Below are 19,709 nucleotides of genomic sequence, written 5' to 3' on the forward strand. Positions count from 1 at the left end.
ACGTAAGTAGTATGTATATAAAGGAACTTAAACCTGCATGTAGTTTAGACTAGCGAACTGTTTAACAAAGGTGTTGACACACAAGCATTGATCATCAAATGAATATGATGCATGAAACTGAAATATACAAGCTTAAGTGTCTATTTTCTGGTCCACTAGAGTATTATTAGACCTAGTGTGAGGATTATTTAACAATAATGAATTGTTGGCACATTTTGTTGAGATTTGTGGATTCAAGAGTGACTGGGCGATTTGTTTCCCTTTTCAGGAGCTCAAGTGTGTTGTTGGTGTTTTCCTTCTTCAGCCAAGTCGGGATGGGGTGAGCGGGCGTGCACGGTGACTGGGTGCGGCCCGCGCTTGCTAACGTTAGCATTCCGACGCCGGGTGATGAGTTGAGGCACGCGCGCCGTTTGAACATTTCAGCTCAAAACATCTGGTTCACCTTTATGTAGTACAATAGACCACAATAGAAGTCAATTATTCCCGTTCTAGAAGTGTTGCTCAGTGCACTATTCACACTACCATGACACTTGTGAAAGTCATACAAATAGGTCATTTATCTTTCGTTTTAACGTTAGTCTTCATAATTGACCGTATTATTCATCGAATAAGTAGTTTTTGTTCAAATGAAGACAAACGTGTCCAAATTGATTAGCACGCAAATGCTAACAGCAGGTCTCGTAAATGGGAGCTAATGTCAGGTGGACGTGTCTAATATGTGAAGCCTATTGTGCCACAGTTTTGGGTTAAATGAAGACTAACGTGTCTTGTATGGAAGCTAATGTCAGTGTGGGACACGTGTAATATCTGCACACAAGGTTTGCATTTTGTTAGACACATGATGAAGATGAGGAGGTCCAAAGTGTCTGCTGTGTTTCTGATGAAGACGCGAAAGGCATGTGGACAGTGTATTTCGTTTATTTCAAAATGATTATGCTTTTCCAATTACATGTGCCATTTGGTTAAACGAAGATTCAAGTGTCCAGATTAATTAGTGTAAAATGCTAATGCTAGTGAGGAGAAGCGGCTCAGAAAATGGATGGATGGATGCATGGATGCTAATGCTAACAGCAGGTCTCGTCAGGTCTCTTAATGGAAGCTAATGTCAGTGGGGGGGGGCATGACTGATATCTGGAGACTGTTGTGCGAAAGAATTTAAATAAATAGAGACTAACGATTCTTCTATGGAAGCTAATGTCTGTGTGGGATGTGCGTAATATCTGGCGAAAATGCTATGATGCAGACAAATGAGGTCCAACGATGAGGTTCTGATAAAAATATGGAAAGCGTGACATGTTATATGTAGCTTATCTCAGACTGATTCTTATGTATAGCCAATTTTTTTTGTTCTATTTGGATGAGTCCAAATTAATGAACACAATGATAATGCGTACAGCAAAACGTTTCCTATGGAAGCTAACGTGATTATGGGATGTGTCTAATATCTTGAGAAAACGCTCAGATGAAGATGAGGATGTCCAAAGTGTGTGATGAAGATGCGAAAGGCATGTAAACGTTTGATTGATTTTATTTGATTTCTTCAAGGAAGCTTTGCTGCTGTTGTCAGTAGAAACACTTTTGAGAGAAAAACATTTCCCCAAGTTAAACATGCCCATCTTCTTTTAGCATCGTCACTGTGGAAACCAGGCTGGAACGAGCGTCACCATGGAAACCAGGTGAGAGCAAGCGAGTAGTAGCAGTAGTAGAGCACAACAACTAAACAAAGTAGACAGTAGAAAAGCAAGCGCAGGGAACATTTATTTCCAAACTTTATTTTTGGACTTATACACTTCAGTCTGATTGATGTCGAATGGAAGCCTTTCAACATAAATTTAAATATCATTTAACAAAAAAAAAAAAAAAAAAAAAACATTTACATCTGAAGTCTTTTGTTTGATGTTAAGTTTGTGCACGTTTCTCTTTTGGAATCTTATCTTTGTTTAATTAGTGGTATAGGCAGCAAAGTTTGTTACTTAAAAATAAAAAATAAAAAAGCAATTAGCACCAAAACTGATTTTCTTATTTTTTTTTCTGAAAGTTAGCGATTAGCACCAAAGAAGCGACCAGTCGCGTGGCGCCTCTGCTGGTTGGGCGGAGCTTAGATGAGGAGCTCGTTGTCCACATCCTCTGGAAAGACACAAAACGTGAGCACGTCAATATCAGTGAGGGGAAATAATTATTAGCAAGGAACTAATCTTGTTTTAAAGTCCTATTTAACTCAAATACAAACGGCACTTGTTGCTGTCCTGTCGGTGTCGGTTGCGCTTTCAAAGTGTCGCCAGCAACAGTCAAAACAAATCAACGCTAAACTCCTTCCATCCATTTTGAACACCGCTTATCCTGGTTAGGGTCTATCGCAGCTGACCTCGGGCGAAAGGCGGACTACACCCCCGACTGGTCGCCAGTCAGTTGCAGGGCACATCAAGAATAAAGTATTGCTGCTAATACTAACAACAAACTTTATTTCTCCTAATACCAAACAAGCCTTTAAGGTTTTTTTTTTTTCTTCAACATTAACTTGCATCAACTTCAAACTGACTGAAAGAATATCATATTTTGGGGGGGTAAAAATAATTGCCTACTCTTAGAAAAATGTGCCTTTTATCATATTTGCAATTTTTTCCCCCCTGAGAAAATGCAAATGACAATGACGTTATTCAATTTTTGTTTTCTAACGATTATTTTAATAATCGATGAATCTATCCCTAAAATAAGAATTTTCCTCAGTTTATTCAAACACAGGACATGACCTCAAATTAACAGTGCCGATTATGCACAAACATAAAATGATGTTGACTTGTAAAAGCAGATGTTTGCAAATGTCTTATTTTGATTCAACCCAGTCTGATAATCAGTCTGCAAACATGGACAACTATCAATCAAATCGATGATCAAATAGTTGTCGGTTCATTTGCTTTGAAGTTGTTTTTTATTCCCAGCACATTAATGTGCATCAACTTCCAGAAATAATAGAAATATGTATTCCTTGCTCTACAGATCATGTTCGAGGACTTGTAATTACTAATCACGTTATGAAGATCAAGATATGTTTTTCAATTCCAATTCCCCTTGAAGTCAATTAGTTGTCAGCACAGTGACCCCCAACATATTCGTCCTTCGGCATTCGCACATTTTCTTTCCCGGGAACGATGCTCCATTATTCCCTGAGAAGTTGACCTATTCGCTCTTTTTGTGTGCAAGCCGTCGTTAAAAAAATAATAATAACTTCGTGATAGAGTTGTCCCGATCCGATCGCATGATCGGAAATCAGGGCCAATCACGTGAGCAGATCAGTATCGGGTGAAAAAAGAAATACATCAGAATTTGTTTTATTTCCTTGATTGGGAAAGGTCATCAAGCGGCCAAATAATCCTGAGGCACAAATATACAACGGACCGGGGCGAAAATCATTATCATTGCATTGAAAAAGGCTTCTTTTCAATTTGTTTCAGTTTTCAATTTTGGGGGGGGGGGGGGTTTTAAACCCCCAAACAGTCTTGAATAAGCGGGGATAAACCGCCACTAAACCTTTTCTGGGTTTGTTCCCCCCCCCAAAAAAACAAATTGGAAAAATAATCTTTCAAAAATCAGTGGTTAGGTGAACCCACGGGTGCAGCAACAGATTAGTTTTATATACCTTTTTTATCCGAATCAATCAAATTGAAGACACATTTGAGACAATTTGGATGCATTGTCGAGCTACCGGGTCAGGACTCGGTATCGGCTGCAGTTGAGGAGCTTCATTTCGACAAAAGTAGTGCCTTGGCACCCTCGTGTGGCACCTGGCGTGTCCATTTCTGCCGCATTTTCGTTATTCAGTCCGGGTCCCTATCACTGTAACGTACGTTTCCCACTTGCTTAGCGTCGAAACCAATGAAGACGGAGAAGGCGTTTCCTCGGCCAATGCCGGCGCGCGCGTACGCAGGAAGTTGTCGGGGCCGTTGGCTACTCACGCTCCTTGATGCCGAAGCAGGCGGCCCACTCCTCCAGGGCGATGTACTTGTCGCCGTCGCCGTCGCATTCCTCGAAGAAGCGCGTGGTGCAGTGCTCCATGGGAATGAGGGGTGCGCGCAGGGGGGCCAGCTCGCTGTGCGTCAGGTAGCTGTCAATCAAACGAGCGCAACAGAGTCAACCTCCGCCGTACCTCCGTTCATCGGTCGCGCCAGGCGAAAACGCACATTTTTTGGATGGGTTTTGACAGTCTGCAGGTAAGTACGGATTTCGACTTGCACGCCTTCCGCGTAATACCACGTTGCGCCACAACACGGCACAACGTGGGCCTATCGCAAGATGAGATCGGCCCAAAAGATACTGACGCAAATGGAGATTTTTCTGGCCTCGGTGGAGGTCCGTCTCATGCAGCGGTTCTCCAACGAGCTTCCCCGGGAGCCAGCGAGCTATTGCTCTCCAGCTTGGGGGTCCGTCGTATCATTTCAAATATATGTCTATATATGTCAACCGTAACCGTGACGACGCGAGCGACGGGGTGTCTGCGTACCCGTCGGCGGGGTGCTGGTCCAGCTGTCTGAACTGCCAGTGCACGGGGAAGATGTACATGTTGTAGTTCTTGACAAAGTCGTGTGCCAGCAGGTCCAGGGTGTGTTCGCCCTCCTTCAGCCGCTTCTCGTTCTCGTAGATCTTCTTCACCTGCCACGACGGAAGCCGCGCGAAAACAAACAAGCGTTATCGCGCTGGATCTTTCAAGGAACATTTGGATATTTCACGGCACAATTCTTGATGCGCATCACTCGAAACGTCATCTTTTTGCTGTTCTACTCTTTGTATTGTCTGTGGACGAGGAGCACGAACCTTGGAAAATTGGCAATTTTCATTTTATTTTCTGGAATTTGGATTTCACGGACAACGGCAGCGATGCTTTATTTTGTTGTTTGCCACGTACTGGACTGGAATGGAACAGTTCCGAAGGGCAGCTGCTTGAACGAGCAAGTTGCAGTGTTCCCGGGCATACTTGCAAATTCACCTATTTATTTTGGCATCTTGGTTCCAAGGAAATATGTTGAAGTGAGTTGAGGAGTCTCCTTTAGACAGAAATGGTGACTTTTCTTGTAGCATTGATAGCTAATTAACAACCGTTTTTTTTTCTGGGGGGGGGGGGGTCAATTATGCACAGATTTTTTACTAATTGGGGGTTGAGGCCCTTATCCCCTGCCAACGGGGTGGGGCGGCACTGCATTAGTTTCAATGAATGAATGAATGAATTAGAAGCAGACAAATGTCGTGACTGTCCTTTATGTGAAACGAGTTTCCCCAAACTGATTCGTCTGGCCTCGGTGGAGGTCCGCGCTCCACTTTTGAGACTCTTCTGTCATTCAACGTGAGAGCCGAGCGTGGAAACCAAAGCCTGCAAGGTCATGACGTGGTGTTAAACCGCGCCGCTGGTTTCTGTGTGCTCAATGGCGGATTTTGTGCCCCGTGCGTGTGAAAAGCGCCGGTGACCAAGACTCACCCTGAGCTTTTGTTTCTCGGTCAGCAGGTTGTTGTCCTCGTCGCGCTCGTACAGAGTCACCAGGACGTTTTTCAGCCAGTCCCTCATACGCAGAGGGAACTGGTTCAGCTCGTTGTCCAGGCAGGCCTCGATGTCTGCGCAGTCAGAAACGCAAATCAAGCCCACTTTTTCATGGTAATTACTCAATGGCGTGGCATAGGCAAAAAAAACTCGCTCATTTAGCGTCACCCATCCGTCAAGAATATTTGCTTCCGATTAAGGCTCATCTGGGTGAATTGAACCTCACGATTCGATTCGATTTCGATTCTTAAGGTTATTATTCAGTTCAATATTGATTGAAATGCTTTAATGTTGATTGGTCTGCGGACGATGCAGTCAACATGGGACCGCACTTCATCCTAGAACATCGACCTACGCGAGGATCCTCTTTGTGGACTTCAGCTCAGCGTTCAACACTCCTTTCCTCCAACTCAGCGTCTCGCCTGCCATCTGTTAGTGGCGGGACACAGCGGGCGAGGCCGGGGGAGACCACCTCATCCGTACGCAGCATCAGCGCTGGGGCACCCCAAGGTTGTGTCCTCTCTACGCTGCTCTTCTCTCGCTGCACGAACGACCGCACCTCGACGCACCCGGCCGTCAAACTCCTGAAGTTTGCAGATGACGCCGCTGTCATCGGCCTCATCAAAAACTGTGACGAGTCTGCGTATCGACAGGAAGCGGAGCGGCCGGAGCTGCGGTGCGGCCGACAAGCAGACATTCCAACAGCTTCTTCCCTCTCGCCGTCGACTTCTTAAACAGCTAACCTACAATTCCATTGCAACAGGCCGCCAATTTTTTTTGTCTGAGTTTGCTGTCACGCTGCACTATTTGCATATACTGGCCACTCGTGCCAGAGTAGCATCTGCCCCACTTGCACACTGACTGAGGAGTATCTGCAACATTTGCACAATCGACATTGTCCCAGATGATCGCGCTACTCGCTTGAAGTCTCGGCGCCCTTTGCACAATGGTCACTGCGCCGGACTATTGCTCTATTAGTCTTTTGAAGTGCTCTAAGTGCGAGAGGACTCTGCATCTTTTTGCACAATTGTCAAAAAAACCCAAAACAACCATTTGTACGGGCATTACCAGATAACTAGCAACCTTTTACTGCTCAGTGACTGTTTTGGTTTTTTCCTCAGTGTCTTTCTGTCTCCAAAGTGTTGTTCTCTGTCCATTGACCGTCTGTTGTCGTACTCGAGCGGCTCCGACTACCGGAGACAAATTCCTTGTGTGTTTTTGTTTTTTGGACATACTTGGCAAAAAACGATGATTCTGATTCTGATTCTGAGTAGCCCAAATTGAAATCATGTTTCAAATTCGATGAATCCCCCAGCCCTAATCGTGAGTCCTTGAGACTTTTTTGTGCATTCTGCCGCCCGATTTCTCTCGATTGCTAAAAGTGGTGTCAGGGGCACATTTTTCAAAACTTTCTGAGAAACCGCAAAATGATGATCGAAGTTTGTGCCCATCTTAGACGGCGTAGGAAACAGGGTGTGGCAATTTGTCGTCTAGGGTACCCGCTTCCGATTGGACGTCATCGCAAGTATGAGATCGTCAAAGTAAGGCGCCAACATGGCAGCTTGAAACCAAAACGTGTGACTTGCTGTTCACTTGAGGCCCAATTTCATGGTAATTGCTGAAACTGGTGTCGGGGCTCATTTTTTTAATCGGCATTTTCACCAGGATACACAAGTATCAGACGTGGTGTAACCAGCATGAAAAGCAAAGAGCTGTCTGTGTGTGGTGTGGAAAACCCCGCAAACAAACACTCCTTCGCGGGAATCTGTGATTGGCCAATCATAGAAGAAAGTGAAAACAGCGCCTGGTTCTCGGGCCGAGATGGCGCAGCTGTCGCGGCTAATATTGACTTGCGAGCAGGCTAGCGGCTTCTTCATCTGACTAGTGGGAAGCGTCTCGGTGTCGATGCCCCTCAATCTGTTCTCCGCTTGAGCCCTGCACTCCCTCCGCCGGCTGACTTTAAGCGTTTACACAAAGGCAAACATAAACGTGTTTGGGCGTGTCGCAGCCGCTCGCGCTCGCAAGTATTGACCCGCCAGACGGTACGCTACAGTGCAAGTTGAACGTTTTCAAATTTCAGCCTTTCCCATACTGCCAACTGTTTGAGAACATTTTGGCGGATCTTTCAAGACACAAACAAGATTGTGAAACAAAATTGGGTTTAGTTCCCCTTTCAATGAAGCGAAATGATCGGAAACAACACACATGCCAAATGGATATTTCCTTGGAAGTTTTGTTGAATGCAGCATGAGCTTCATTGAGGTCAGCGTAGCGCGGAGGTCAACGTGGCACGAAGATCAATATTTGGCGGCTTTACCTTTGCAGGGTCCGATGTAGTCCAGGTGCAGCTTGTGACCTTTCTTGGTTCCCTCCAAAGCGCACTTGGTGGCGAAGAAGTGGCAGGAAGTGTCGTAGGTCTTGTTGTCGGTGCCGCAAACCTGAACACAACAACACGACAGTGAGTGTGTGTGTGGTTTTTTGGTTTTTTTTCATTGTTTGTTCATGTAGTTTTGGTTTCTTCTCAAGTGGAACACTGGAACTTTATTTAGACTGCGGGACCTCAAGGCCTGAAAAATAGCCTGCTAGCGTGGTTAGCGCTTTTGAGAGATGCAGGATTGTCCCAGAATTTCTTTCGTTTTTTTTTCTTTTTTGGAGGGGAACCAGCCCCGAAAATGCTTCGCGGTGATCTATGTGAGTTCCTGGAACCAAATGCGGGTTGCCACCCGGGGCACTTGAACGCATTGGAGATGCCCCCGGAAAAGCAATCGTCGGACGTGTGCGCGCGTGAAAAAGAAAAGCCGCGTAACGGTCGGCCGGCGGTGACAAACTGACGTGCTCGAACTGTCCCTCGGCGGCGCTGCAGGTGGAGGGGTCCTGACACACGCACATGGGGGTGTTGCTCTCGTCCACCTCGCACACTTTGCCCTTCTTGCACTGGTGCTGCAGGCACGGGTCTAAAGTCGCAAAAAACACATTCGCCGTCATCGTTCGTAGCCTCGTCGTCAGCAGTCATTAGAAACATTGGAAACCTAAATAGCCAGGCAAAGTACACAAAATATGGGAAAGGGTTCGTAGAAATGGAAAAATGTTAGAAATATTGTCAAGGATTTCATCGAATAAAGAAAGATAAATATTAGATGGGAAAAATACATGAATATTGGGGAAATCTTGAAACGTTCAAAGGAATTTCAAAAATGCACAAATATGGGAAATGTAGAAAACTTATTAATAAAAGTCAAAGATATTACAAAAAGTACACCAATATGAGACAAAATGGACAACTTGAAGGAAAATGAAGAATAGTAGAAGAAAAGAATATACAAATATTGAGGATACATTTTTTTTTTTTAAAAAAGGCAAAATATTATACCAAAACATGTGCAAATGAGAAAATGAAAACAGAATAAAAAATGTTAGAAACAAATAATATAGACAAATACTGGAAATATGGGAAGATATTGTGGAAAAGGGTTTTTTAAAAATTGAAAAATGTTAGGTAAATAATACACAAATATTGGAAAAACAGATAAGTATGAGAAATAACTTTTGGAAAGAATATAAAAATATTAATCAAAAGGAAAATGTAAGGGGGGAAAAAAAGGGAAGAAATATCTGAAAAATAAAGCAATTCAATTACATCGTAAAACCAGGACTGCTTCTATATTTCTTTACAGTTTATGCTTTAAATGAGGAAATGTTTCTATTTCCAATTTTTATTTTTGTGAAAAGCTCACACTTGTGTGTGTGTGTGTGTGTGTGTGTTGTTGCGGTTGGGTTTGTGTTTCTCGTGGAGGCCTGCCACAGTGGGCACTTTGTGATTACTGTCGCCATTATGCCCAATTCTCATTTTCCTTTCGGTCAGGGCCGCACGAGCGCGTAACAAGTGAGACGTTGCGGTGGTGTCCCACAAGAGGACAAAACCAGGAATCGCTGTGCTCACTCTCGGCAACGTCGTCTTCCAGCTCGATGGCCTCGTCAAACTCTCCGACCTCCACCTGCACCGGGTTGGCTCCCACCTCCGCCTCCTGGAAAGCAGGCAAAGTTCAAAGTTCAGCGTTCAGACAGGAATTTTCGAGTCATTCCGGACTTCCAAATCACCATGTTAGGGATTTTGATATAGCAGGCCTAGTTAGTTCCTAACATCCACCCATCCATTTTCTACACGGCTTCTCCTCACGCGGGTCACGGGCATGCCGGTGCATATCCCGGCTAACTGTGGGCGAGAGGCGGGGTACACCCTGAACTTGTCGCCAGCCAATCGCAGGCCACGTATAAACAAACAAGCATTGGCACTCACGTTCACACTTACGGGCAATTTAGTCTAAAAGCCACGCGGGCACGGGGAGAAGATGCAAACTCCACACAGGCGAGGACGGATTTGAACCCGGGTCCTCAGAACTGTGAGGCGGATGTGCTAACCGGTCGTTTCACTGTTCCGCCCCAATTTCGAGTCTTCAATGTCCTTTAGAAATACCTTTGCAGTGGTAACGCAGTACGGGATGAGTGAATGATTCCGAACGCTTTATTCGTGACCACGGAGGCTTTGAGGTCCGGCTGAACCGCGTTCCGGAAGATTCCGCCCCGAAGGAACCAGCCCTTGAGCGGTGGGACCGAAATGGCTGACGGTAACGAGCAGCTGCGTCCGCATGCGGTGAAGCCAGGAAGACGTCAGCTTGCATTAGGCTATTTTTTCCAGCTGTGGTGGTTTGCGGTCCCTCTGGAGCCAGGGAGGAGCCACCGTTCACACACTAAAGTTCCTTTTTTTTTTTTTTTTTTTTCTTCAACAACAAATCGCTTCCAGAACATTCCGTCTTGGTTTAAGGCCTGGTCAACGTGGGAAGGTTCCTGCTGTTTTTTCACATAAAGGTTTCCAAACGATTTGATAATGATGGTTTTGCAGAAGATTGAGAAGGAAAGTAAACAGGATGACATCATCAGGAACAGCTGGAGAATCAAAGTTCCTGCTTGTCTTCTTGCCTGTTTTCAACATCAACATCTGGAATGTTCCTCAAAGGTTGAATAAGGGCAACTGGACTTGGTTTTTGAAGACATTTCACCTTTGAGTCGAAAGATTTCTCCAGTTCCAAATCTTAGATGCAAAGTTGCTCACGATTCTCGATTCCGCGTTTGCGGGTTGCCGTGACCCGGATGACTACACAGACATCGTTGTGGATGTTTTTGTCGGTCCACCGGCGGATCAGATGATCTTTAGATTCCAGGAGATTCTAGATGCTTCCATGTGGTCTTCATATCGTTCCATGTATGCTGGTTCCTGGTTTCCATCTTCTGCCATTTGCCATTTTCAACTCAACTCTTCCCACCTGATCGTGTTTCTTCACATAGACGAAAACAAGCATCATTGTGCGAGTATCACAACTCCATCTCGTCTTCTCACCATCAAGAATGTTTTTGATCAGACCAGATGATCTTTGAATCTTTGAATTCCAGTCGATTCTAGATTCTCTTCTTCAAAGACCTTTGGACTCAACTGCGAGAGGTTGCTGAGACGAACTGGGGATGGAACATGCGACCTTCTTGTTTATGGACGTCTACTGTACCAACCACTAAATCCCGTTTAACTTCACACGGGACAAAAACAAGCAGTAACATTTGGATTTGGATTCGGTTTTCTTCTTCCGCCGTGGAGGTTTTCTTTAGGTCTCAGCTGCCAAACTGCAAACACTGTGGAGGAACATTTCTGGCGTATGACTGCTTGTGACTCACCTCAACAACCGAATCCTCCACCACCAGCTCCTCGTCTGCCACCAGCTCCTCGTCCATCGGCTGCTCCTCAGTCTGACAAACAACACGTAAAAACTGTGTCAATTAAACAGAAAGTGAATGTGACCAGAAAGAACTTGTCCACAACTTCTAACTAGCAGTAGACTGACGATTTAAAGATCCCCTTAAAGACTGAGCTTTAAAATATTTCTAACCAAACATTTGAGCTTTGTGTGGAAGCTGAGGACTTCACAATGATTGATCGTCAGAGAGAGAACTTACAGGAGCGGCCACGGCGTGGCCGGCCAGGCAAACCAGGAAGAGGAACCACATCCTCATCTTCAGCGTCTGTGGACACAAAAACAAAACAAGGAGACTTTTCATTTGCATTTCCTCAGAAGGTCCCCCGAAGAACACCAGGCGATGAATGTATGCGATTGGGACTGGAGATGGAAATGTGGTAAAAAGATATAATCTGGCACAAAGAATTTCTATGCTAAAATTGAACGTTTTCTCTACGTGGTCCCTGACAAAGAAAAAGTCAAGTTTGGAGAATGCGTGCCCTTTGAAAACATCTCCACTGGACGTCGAAGGCTCTTTCTGCTCAAGACGAAAATGCTTCAGACGTCAGCGTGATTGCACGCTTGTCTTCCAGATGTGGAACAAGCGAGCGTTGCGTCTGGTCCGTCAGCGGGCGGCCGTGTGAGCTTCCTTTGTTGCGGGATTCCGTCTGCCTCCAGCTCTCGTAAAATGAGGAATTCCATAAAAGCGCTTTTGTTTGGGTTGACCCCCGCTTGGCGTTTCTATCGTGCAGACATCAGGAACGTATGAGCAACGCACGCAGACTCACGAGTCTTCTGGCCTCCCTTCAACATCAACATCCGGAATGTTCTCCTCCTCGCTCCGCCGGATGATCTGATCAACTTCTTTGAATTCCTGCCTCAGCAGCTCGACAGTGTTCTCAATCTCTGGGAGATTTTCCGTCTTTCTTTGTGGTTTGCTACATGAAAGAGTTCGTTGAGGTGCAAGCCACTCGACCGCAGAACACAAAAAACACTCACGTTGCCATTTTCCTTGATTCACCGTGGACAACAACTTCCTGTCCTGATTGAGGATTATTCCGTAATGTAGTCTGTGTCAAGTCTATATGCGTCCCAGCTATGTAGTACAGAGTAGTCGTCGTAGTAGACTAGTCATGTTATTTTCTGTCCTGTAATTTGATGTCGCTATAAAGCACTTTGAATTGCCTCGTGTACAAACTGTGCTCTACAAATACAAACTGTAGTCGCAGCAGTAACAGGAACAATAGTTGTAGTAGAAGAAGAAGAAGAAGAAGAAGAAGAGCAGCTAGCTGCTAGTGGTCAACTAGCAAACCAGATGAAGTGGTTTGAATGGAGGGAAATACCATGAATGCATTTTTTATATATATATATGTGTGTGTGTGTGTGTGTGTGTGTGTGTGTATTAGCGTACGTCCGCAAATAACACAATTGCTGCTAATTGGCTTTATTTGCCAAGTCTCCAATTTTCCAACAAAACAAAAGGAACTTCTGTGTTCCCACAAAGATGAAAGCGTACAATTGTCCAAAATGCATTCAGTTGATGATGATGATGATGATGATGATGATGATGGCGATGGCCAGCGAGCATGTTTGTTTGTTCACCGGTGGAAAGTTCCAGAGCGGGAACCGTCAGCACAAGGCAGCATCTCTTCTAAAAATAGCAAGAAGGCAACATTGAGAATGAAAAAAGAAAATCCCCAAATCTCATCTGAGTGTTTGACTTGGAGGAACATCGCCATCCTCATTGGGCACGAGGAGGAGGAGGAGGAGGAGGAGGTGACGCAAGAGCCAAACAAAGTGTTTGATTTGGAAAAGTCCCAGTCCCGCTCATAAAGTTGCTCTTTGCTGCACAAACTTCTGCGATTTGCTGCCGGACTCGCACGGCAGCGAGTGGTGCGCTTTCAAGGATTTCCAGATTGACGCAAATACGGTCTTCTCCTCGCCAGTAAACTTCGCCAAATGCCGTTCCAATCTGGAATGCCGGTTACTACCACGACCGGTCTATAAATCACAAAACGGTTTCGGTCCCGAACAAATGCTAATGGGATAGAAACCCAGAAGGGCTCTGAGATCTGCAGACTCAGATCAGATAGTAGAGCCCAGAGTCCAAAGCAACGCTTCCTTTTTCTCAGGCTTTTGAGAGCATTTCCACTTTCAAATGATCTTTCTTGCACTCTACGCTGGTTTATGTTTTTCTCTTTGTTTTAAACGTGTAGAAGCTCTTTTTGTCTTTGTTTTGAAATGCTTTTAATCATGCAAAGTACATTGAGTTACCTTAAGGGAGAAATTTGTTTTGCTTACTACTGCTACACCGCTACAAGCGCCAGTATACGATACTCCGCACACTCGCGGTTCGACACCCGCGGATTCACTTGACAATTTTTTCCCACTGTTTTTACTTGATTTATTTATTTATTTATTTTGTTCCTATTTTGGGGTGCGGGGGGGGGGGGCAACCAACCCCGAAAACGCTTGGTGGCGGTTTATCCCTGCTTACTCAATTTTGGGGGGTTGAAAAATTTGTTTTCAATGCAATTATAATGGCCTCAATTATCGGCAGACTCTCGCTATCGGCTATCCCTATCCCCCACAAATGGGGTGGGGGTCTACTACTACTACCACTAATATAGTGGACCCCCGTATACTTGCGGTTCGACACCCGTGGATTCACTTATCGACAGATTTTCTCTTCAATGTTCTTTTTTTACATTTTCTTTTTCTTTTTGATTTTTCAGTTTTGGGGAGGACCCAACCCCAAAAAAAATCTAATGAATAAAATAACTTTTTGGGTCCCTCATCGCTTACAAGAATAAAGATCTGAATTACAGGTAGAACATTTTGATTGTTTTACCAAACTTTGTCCTTTAGGTTTTGTTTAACTTTAACAACAGAGAGAAAAATCATTCAAAACATTTTGGAACATTTGATTGTCACTATCTTTGTCTTACGTTGTGTTTATGTAATAAAAAAAAATAACAATCAGCAACAAATCATCCGATTCAATCGCTTCGGCCCGAATTCAAACACCAAAGATGCGATCATCTCATGAAAGTGCTCAAATCTGTGAAAAACCGCAGAAATGAGCAAAGATGTTGCAGTCATTCCGAAGCGTCAGGCAACTTCTGCTTTGACACAAACAATCCTAACAACCACTATGAGTGAACTTCAGCTGGCGACCTTCTCTGCCTCTTCTTCTTCCTCTTAATTATGCTGCATGTCTTTCACTCGCGCTCAGCACGGCCCTGCATGTTTTTGCACAATGTGGTACTACACTAAAGTTGCGCAACATGAATTTGGGACTTGTATGTATACTGTAAAATCCCATGAAAAAAACTTACAACTGTTCTGTTGTATTTCGCTGCATTCCAGCTATGTGAACCACTACGCTATCAGTGTTGCTAGCGCCGCCACCAGCACACAGTCGCCTCTTACTCAGTCTACTATGCGAACCACTACGCTAGCAATGTTGTTAGCGCCGCCGCTAGCACACAGTCGCCTCTTACTCAGTCTACTATGCGAACCACTACGCTAGCAGTGTTGTTTGCGCCGCCGCTAGCTCACAGTCGCCTCTTACTCAGTCTACTATGCGAACCACTACGCTAGCAGTGTTGTTAGCGCCGCCGCTAGCTCACAGTCGCCTCTTACTCAGTCTACTATGCGAACCACTACGCTATCAGTGTTGCTAGCGCCGCCACCAGCACACAGTCGCCTCTTACTCAGTCTACTATGCGAACCACTACGCTAGCAGTGTTGTTAGCGCCGCCGCTAGCACACAGTCGCCTCTTACTCAGTCTACTATGCGAACCACTACGCTAGCAGTGTTGTTTGCGCCGCCGCTAGCTCACAGTCGCCTCTTACTCAGTCTACTATGCGAACCACTACGCTGGCAGTGTTGTTTGCGCCGCCGCTAGCACACAGTCGCCTCTTACTCAGTCTACTATGCGAACCACTACGCTAGCAGTGTTGTTTGCGCCGCCGCTAGCTCACAGTCGCCTCTTACTCAGTCTACTATGCGAACCACTACGCTAGCAGTGTTGTTTGCGCCGCCGCTAGCACACAGTCGCCTCTTACTCAGTCTACTATGCGAACCACTACGCTATCAGTGTTGCTAGCGCCGCCACCAGCACACAGTCGCCTCTTACTCAGTCTACTATGCGAACCACTACGCTAGCAGTGTTGTTAGCGCCGCCGCTAGCACACAGTCGCCTCTTACTCAGTCTACTATGCGAACCACTACGCTAGCAGTGTTGTTTGCGCCGCCGCTAGCTCACAGTCGCCTCTTACTCAGTCTACTATGCGAACCACTACGCTGGCAGTGTTGTTTGCGCCGCCGCTAGCACACAGTCGCCTCTTACTCAGTCTACTATGCGAACCACTACGCTAGCAGTGTTGTTTGCGCCGCCGCTAGCTCACAGTCGCCTCTTACTCAGTCTACTATGCGAACCACTACGATAGCAGTGTTGTTTGCGCCGCCGCTAGCACACAGTCGCCTCTTACTCAGTCTACTATGCGAACCACTACGCTAGCAGTGTTGTTTGCGCCGCCGCTAGCACACAGTCGCCTCTTACTCAGTCTACTATGCGAACCACTACGCTAGCAGTGTTGTTTGCGCCGCCGCTAGCACACAGTCGCCTCTTACTCAGTCTACTATGCGAACCACTACGCTAGCAGTGTTGTTTGCGCCGCCGCTAGCACACAGTCGCCTCTTACTCAGTCTACTATGCGAACCACTACGCTAGCAGTGTTGTTTGCGCCGCCGCTAGCACACAGTCGCCTCTTACTCAGTCTACTATGCGAACCACTACGCTAGCAGTGTTGTTTGCGCCGCCGCTAGCTCACAGTCGCCTCTTACTCAGTCTCCTATGTGGACCGCTACCACTGTTGCTAAGGCTCAAATGGATGGTTGATGCTGAAGGTTGCGGAGCAGCTAATCTCCAAAACAGAAATTTGTAACTCGTGGAAGTAGTCAAATCATTTAATAACTCAGTTTGAGTGTTGGTAAATCACAAAATACTTGTAACCGGATTATGTCATTTGATGATAAAATTGATGTAAATGTAATGTGTCATTAAATTACAGCTGCTTTTGGAAAATTCCATGATAACAATTGTAGTTACATTTGAAAAAATATTTATATATATTTTTCCATATCACTTCCTCCTCCTAAATCCGATGCTTGTGATTGGCTCTCTGGTCGCGCTATTCTGCTGTCGTCTCAAACGTGACCAATTTTTCCAAATATGACCTCCAAGCGTCTCCTTGTAGTGAAATTTGTTTGTCTGAGATTTTACAAACATTCGACTCATAGTTACACTTTTGAACACACCAAATAACTTTTGAACAGTTTTATGTTGATCAGCCAATCGCAGGGCACATACAAACAAACAACCATTCACACCTACGGGTAATTTAGAGTCTTCAATTCACCTAGCACGCATGTTTTTAGGGATGTGGGAGGAAAGCGGAGTGGCCGCAGAAAAGCCACGCAGGCACGGGGACAACGTGCAAACTCCGCACAGGCCAGGCCGGATTTGAACCCGCAACCTCGCAACTGTGAGGCAGATGTGTCTACTGTGCCGCCCCTGTTGATGCGTTCGTTCAAAAGGAAGAAACGTAATCAAATGTAACGAGTTATATTACTTAGGGAAAGTCATTGAAATAGTTCCACGACTATTTGATTTTCGACACGCTAGCTCGTAAGCAAGTGAATTTCCAAAGTCATCTTCCCAACTGGTTAGCGTAGATGTTCCTTCAAGAACTTTTGAGACCTTCCAGGTGGGTGTGGAGACAAAAGCGCCACAGTCCAGAAGAAAGAAAGGGAAAAAAGAGAGAATGTGAGATGAGCTCAGTCAAGTGGAAAAGTAACCTGAGATCTTTTTGTTTTGTTTTGGTTTTTTTTCTTTCCCCGTCTCGGCTTTTGTTCGTCCATCTGCAACTTCTTTCAACGTGGATTTTCATCCAGTTTGCCGGCAATATTAATAATATACACGAACACGTTTACACTGCCGACCAGTTCCGGGCGGAGCCCGTCTTTTACCCCAAGTCAGCTGTAGCGCTTCAGAAAATGGATGGATGAATTTCTTAACAACATCTTAATTTTTTTTTTTTATGTTAATATCCAATTTCTGTATTTTTTTCCTTCTCTTATAGGGGGGGGGAGCAAATGACTGACATTATTAAAATGTTGCTTTTTATTTTTTCCTTTATTTGCTTAATTTTTTATGATACAAAATTTTCCCCAGCATTAATTTCTGTCAACAGAAAAAAAATATTCTTTACAGATAGTGTGAAAATAAAAGCTTCCTTACAGTTGCTTCCAACTTTTTTTTTTTTTTTTTTTTAAAAAGGCACTAAAGAGGGTTGAAAAGTCACTGACTGCGCTTTTGTAAACTGGCCGACCATGATGTTAGGGTAAGCTGTGCACATCAGCGGGGACGCACTTTCATTTATGGGAGACGCAATAAAAAAAATAAAAATAGTTCTGAGCTGAGCATTAAACTCGGATGAATCAATTAAAATCGCTGAGGTCGATTTTTACTCGCTAACTAGCATGGTTTGTTTCTTTCTTTCTTGCAGCCAACGTTTTTCCCAAAACAAAATGTTCCTCCTGCGACCAGCGCGGGGGTGGTGCGGGGAGGGAGGGGGTTTGGGGGGGGGGGGGGTCTGTCGCCCTCCCAGAATGCACCTGCTTGCGTCGCACACAAACTTCTATCGGTAGAGATGAGGAGGCCCCGCCCACCTGGGAGCACACCTGCCACCCCCCCAAATTTACGCTTTCATGCACTCGAGACGGCGACGAAGAAACTCTTGAAGTCGACGAAAATCACAAGTTTGTGTGAAAAAGGGCTTCTTCATTTTCATTTGGGAGCACTTGAGATGGACACGTTGATTCTGGCAAATATTCTACGTGTGCCAACTTTATACTCCATTTTGATTCTACTTTTTTTTTTTACTCCTTCGAGTACTGTATTGAGGTTTGTTTGTTTGTACAAGAAGAATAAGTAGAGAAGACTGACGTGAGGTCAACGGAAAACCTCGAGAAAAAAAATGTGAGCGTCAATGAAGAAAGTTTTTAGGGGGAGAATTCTCGTTCGCCGTTTGACAGCAAATTGACGTAAAACTGCAGAACCAATCTACGGACTGCTGTGAAAAAAGTCAACTGAAGTGAACTGCGCTAACCTAATGTCTGTCAGCGAGGGAGCGGTTGCCATGACAACCTGCATTCCTTCACATAGGAGTGAACGCCAAACTGAGAGCTTGTCGCCTTTTTCAAGTCTTTTCTTGACATTCCAAGTCAAATGTCTGACCCTGGACTGCGGACCCTTACCCTTACCCTCCCCCACACGCACCCCCAACCCCCCCCCCCCCCCCCCCCCCCCCCCGCTGCCAATGTGGCAAACAATCTTCATCCTGTAGAATCTTCCCCCCCGCCCCCTTTGTTGTTGCTCAGCTGCTTTGCTGCAGACGTGAAAACTTGAAATCCTTTTTTTCTTGGGTCAATTTGCTTGTTGATAACAAACACGGCAAGAACTTCACCAACGTGACTTTGACGTTTGGCGTCGCGAAGAAAGTAGTCGAGCGCTTGACGACGGCTGTCAATCGACAAAACAACAAAACAAAAAGGGCTTGCAAGTAGTTTTTCTTACCTACGGAGCAGAGAAGCAGCAGCAAAGTCAGCACGGAGAAGATCTTTGAGGACTCGGGAAACCCTTCCCACTGTAGACTCGTACTGCGGTGGGACGCCCCCTCCCCCTCTTCTTACCCCGCCCGGTGGGAGAGGCCGAACTGCCGCCCCAAATTGAGCTGCACTTGTTGACACTGAAAGCCAAAGCAGTCCTAAAGGAACATCAGAGTAACGGTCCCGCATCGCCACGCCGAGTCTCGACGCCGATTCGGACCGCAGATAATCGGTGTCCGTTACAATTGCATTGAAAAAGTCTTTCTTCTTTTCCCCCCAAACCTCTGGTCCCTCTTTCTGGCCAATCACAATTCAAAGCAGCTCCCACCTGAAATCGAACAAATTGGAAAAAAAAAGATAGAAATGGAAAAAATTGAAATCCGCGGCTAGGTGAATCTGCGGGGGCCGAACCGTGAGTATGCCGGCCTCCGCCCTAGTACAAGAAGAACGTCATCCAGCGTAAAAACGTTTTGCAGGCCACGTAGTGTACCGGCCTCTCAAGGTTCCGGTCGGGGGTCTCGATCAGGGAAGGTCGTCCATCTTTGAGACTCTTTTGTGATTAAGGCCGATACAAATCGACAAATAGCGGACATCCGTTCCAAGATATTGTCATATTGTCGCTTCAGAGTTCACTTTTGCGTCCCAAATGTACTTCCCAAACGGCACGCGCCACCATGAATGAATGAATGAATGAATGAATTGGGCACCTGTTGCCAACAGC

The 19,709-nt window shown here is 45.4% G+C and overlaps 1 protein-coding gene across 1 annotated transcript; it reads right to left on the reverse strand.

The window, feature by feature from the left end:
- Positions 1 to 1,512: 1,512 nt before the first annotated feature.
- sparc (secreted protein, acidic, cysteine-rich (osteonectin)) lies at positions 1,513 to 19,049 on the reverse strand. Its single transcript, XM_061787531.1, has 10 exons — positions 18,957 to 19,049; positions 11,531 to 11,596; positions 11,252 to 11,323; positions 9,468 to 9,552; positions 8,360 to 8,481; positions 7,845 to 7,965; positions 5,468 to 5,601; positions 4,499 to 4,647; positions 3,954 to 4,102; positions 1,513 to 2,127 (listed from the first exon to the last, which is right to left on the reverse strand). Exons 2-10 carry the CDS (start codon positions 11,585 to 11,587, stop codon positions 2,099 to 2,101), a joined length of 918 nt encoding a protein of 305 aa, XP_061643515.1. The 5' UTR covers positions 11,588 to 11,596; positions 18,957 to 19,049; the 3' UTR covers positions 1,513 to 2,098.
- Positions 19,050 to 19,709: the final 660 nt, after the last annotated feature.

The sequence above is a fragment of the Phyllopteryx taeniolatus genome, chromosome 10 (assembly GCF_024500385.1).
Source record: "Phyllopteryx taeniolatus isolate TA_2022b chromosome 10, UOR_Ptae_1.2, whole genome shotgun sequence".
Lineage (NCBI taxonomy): Eukaryota > Metazoa > Chordata > Actinopteri > Syngnathiformes > Syngnathidae > Phyllopteryx > Phyllopteryx taeniolatus.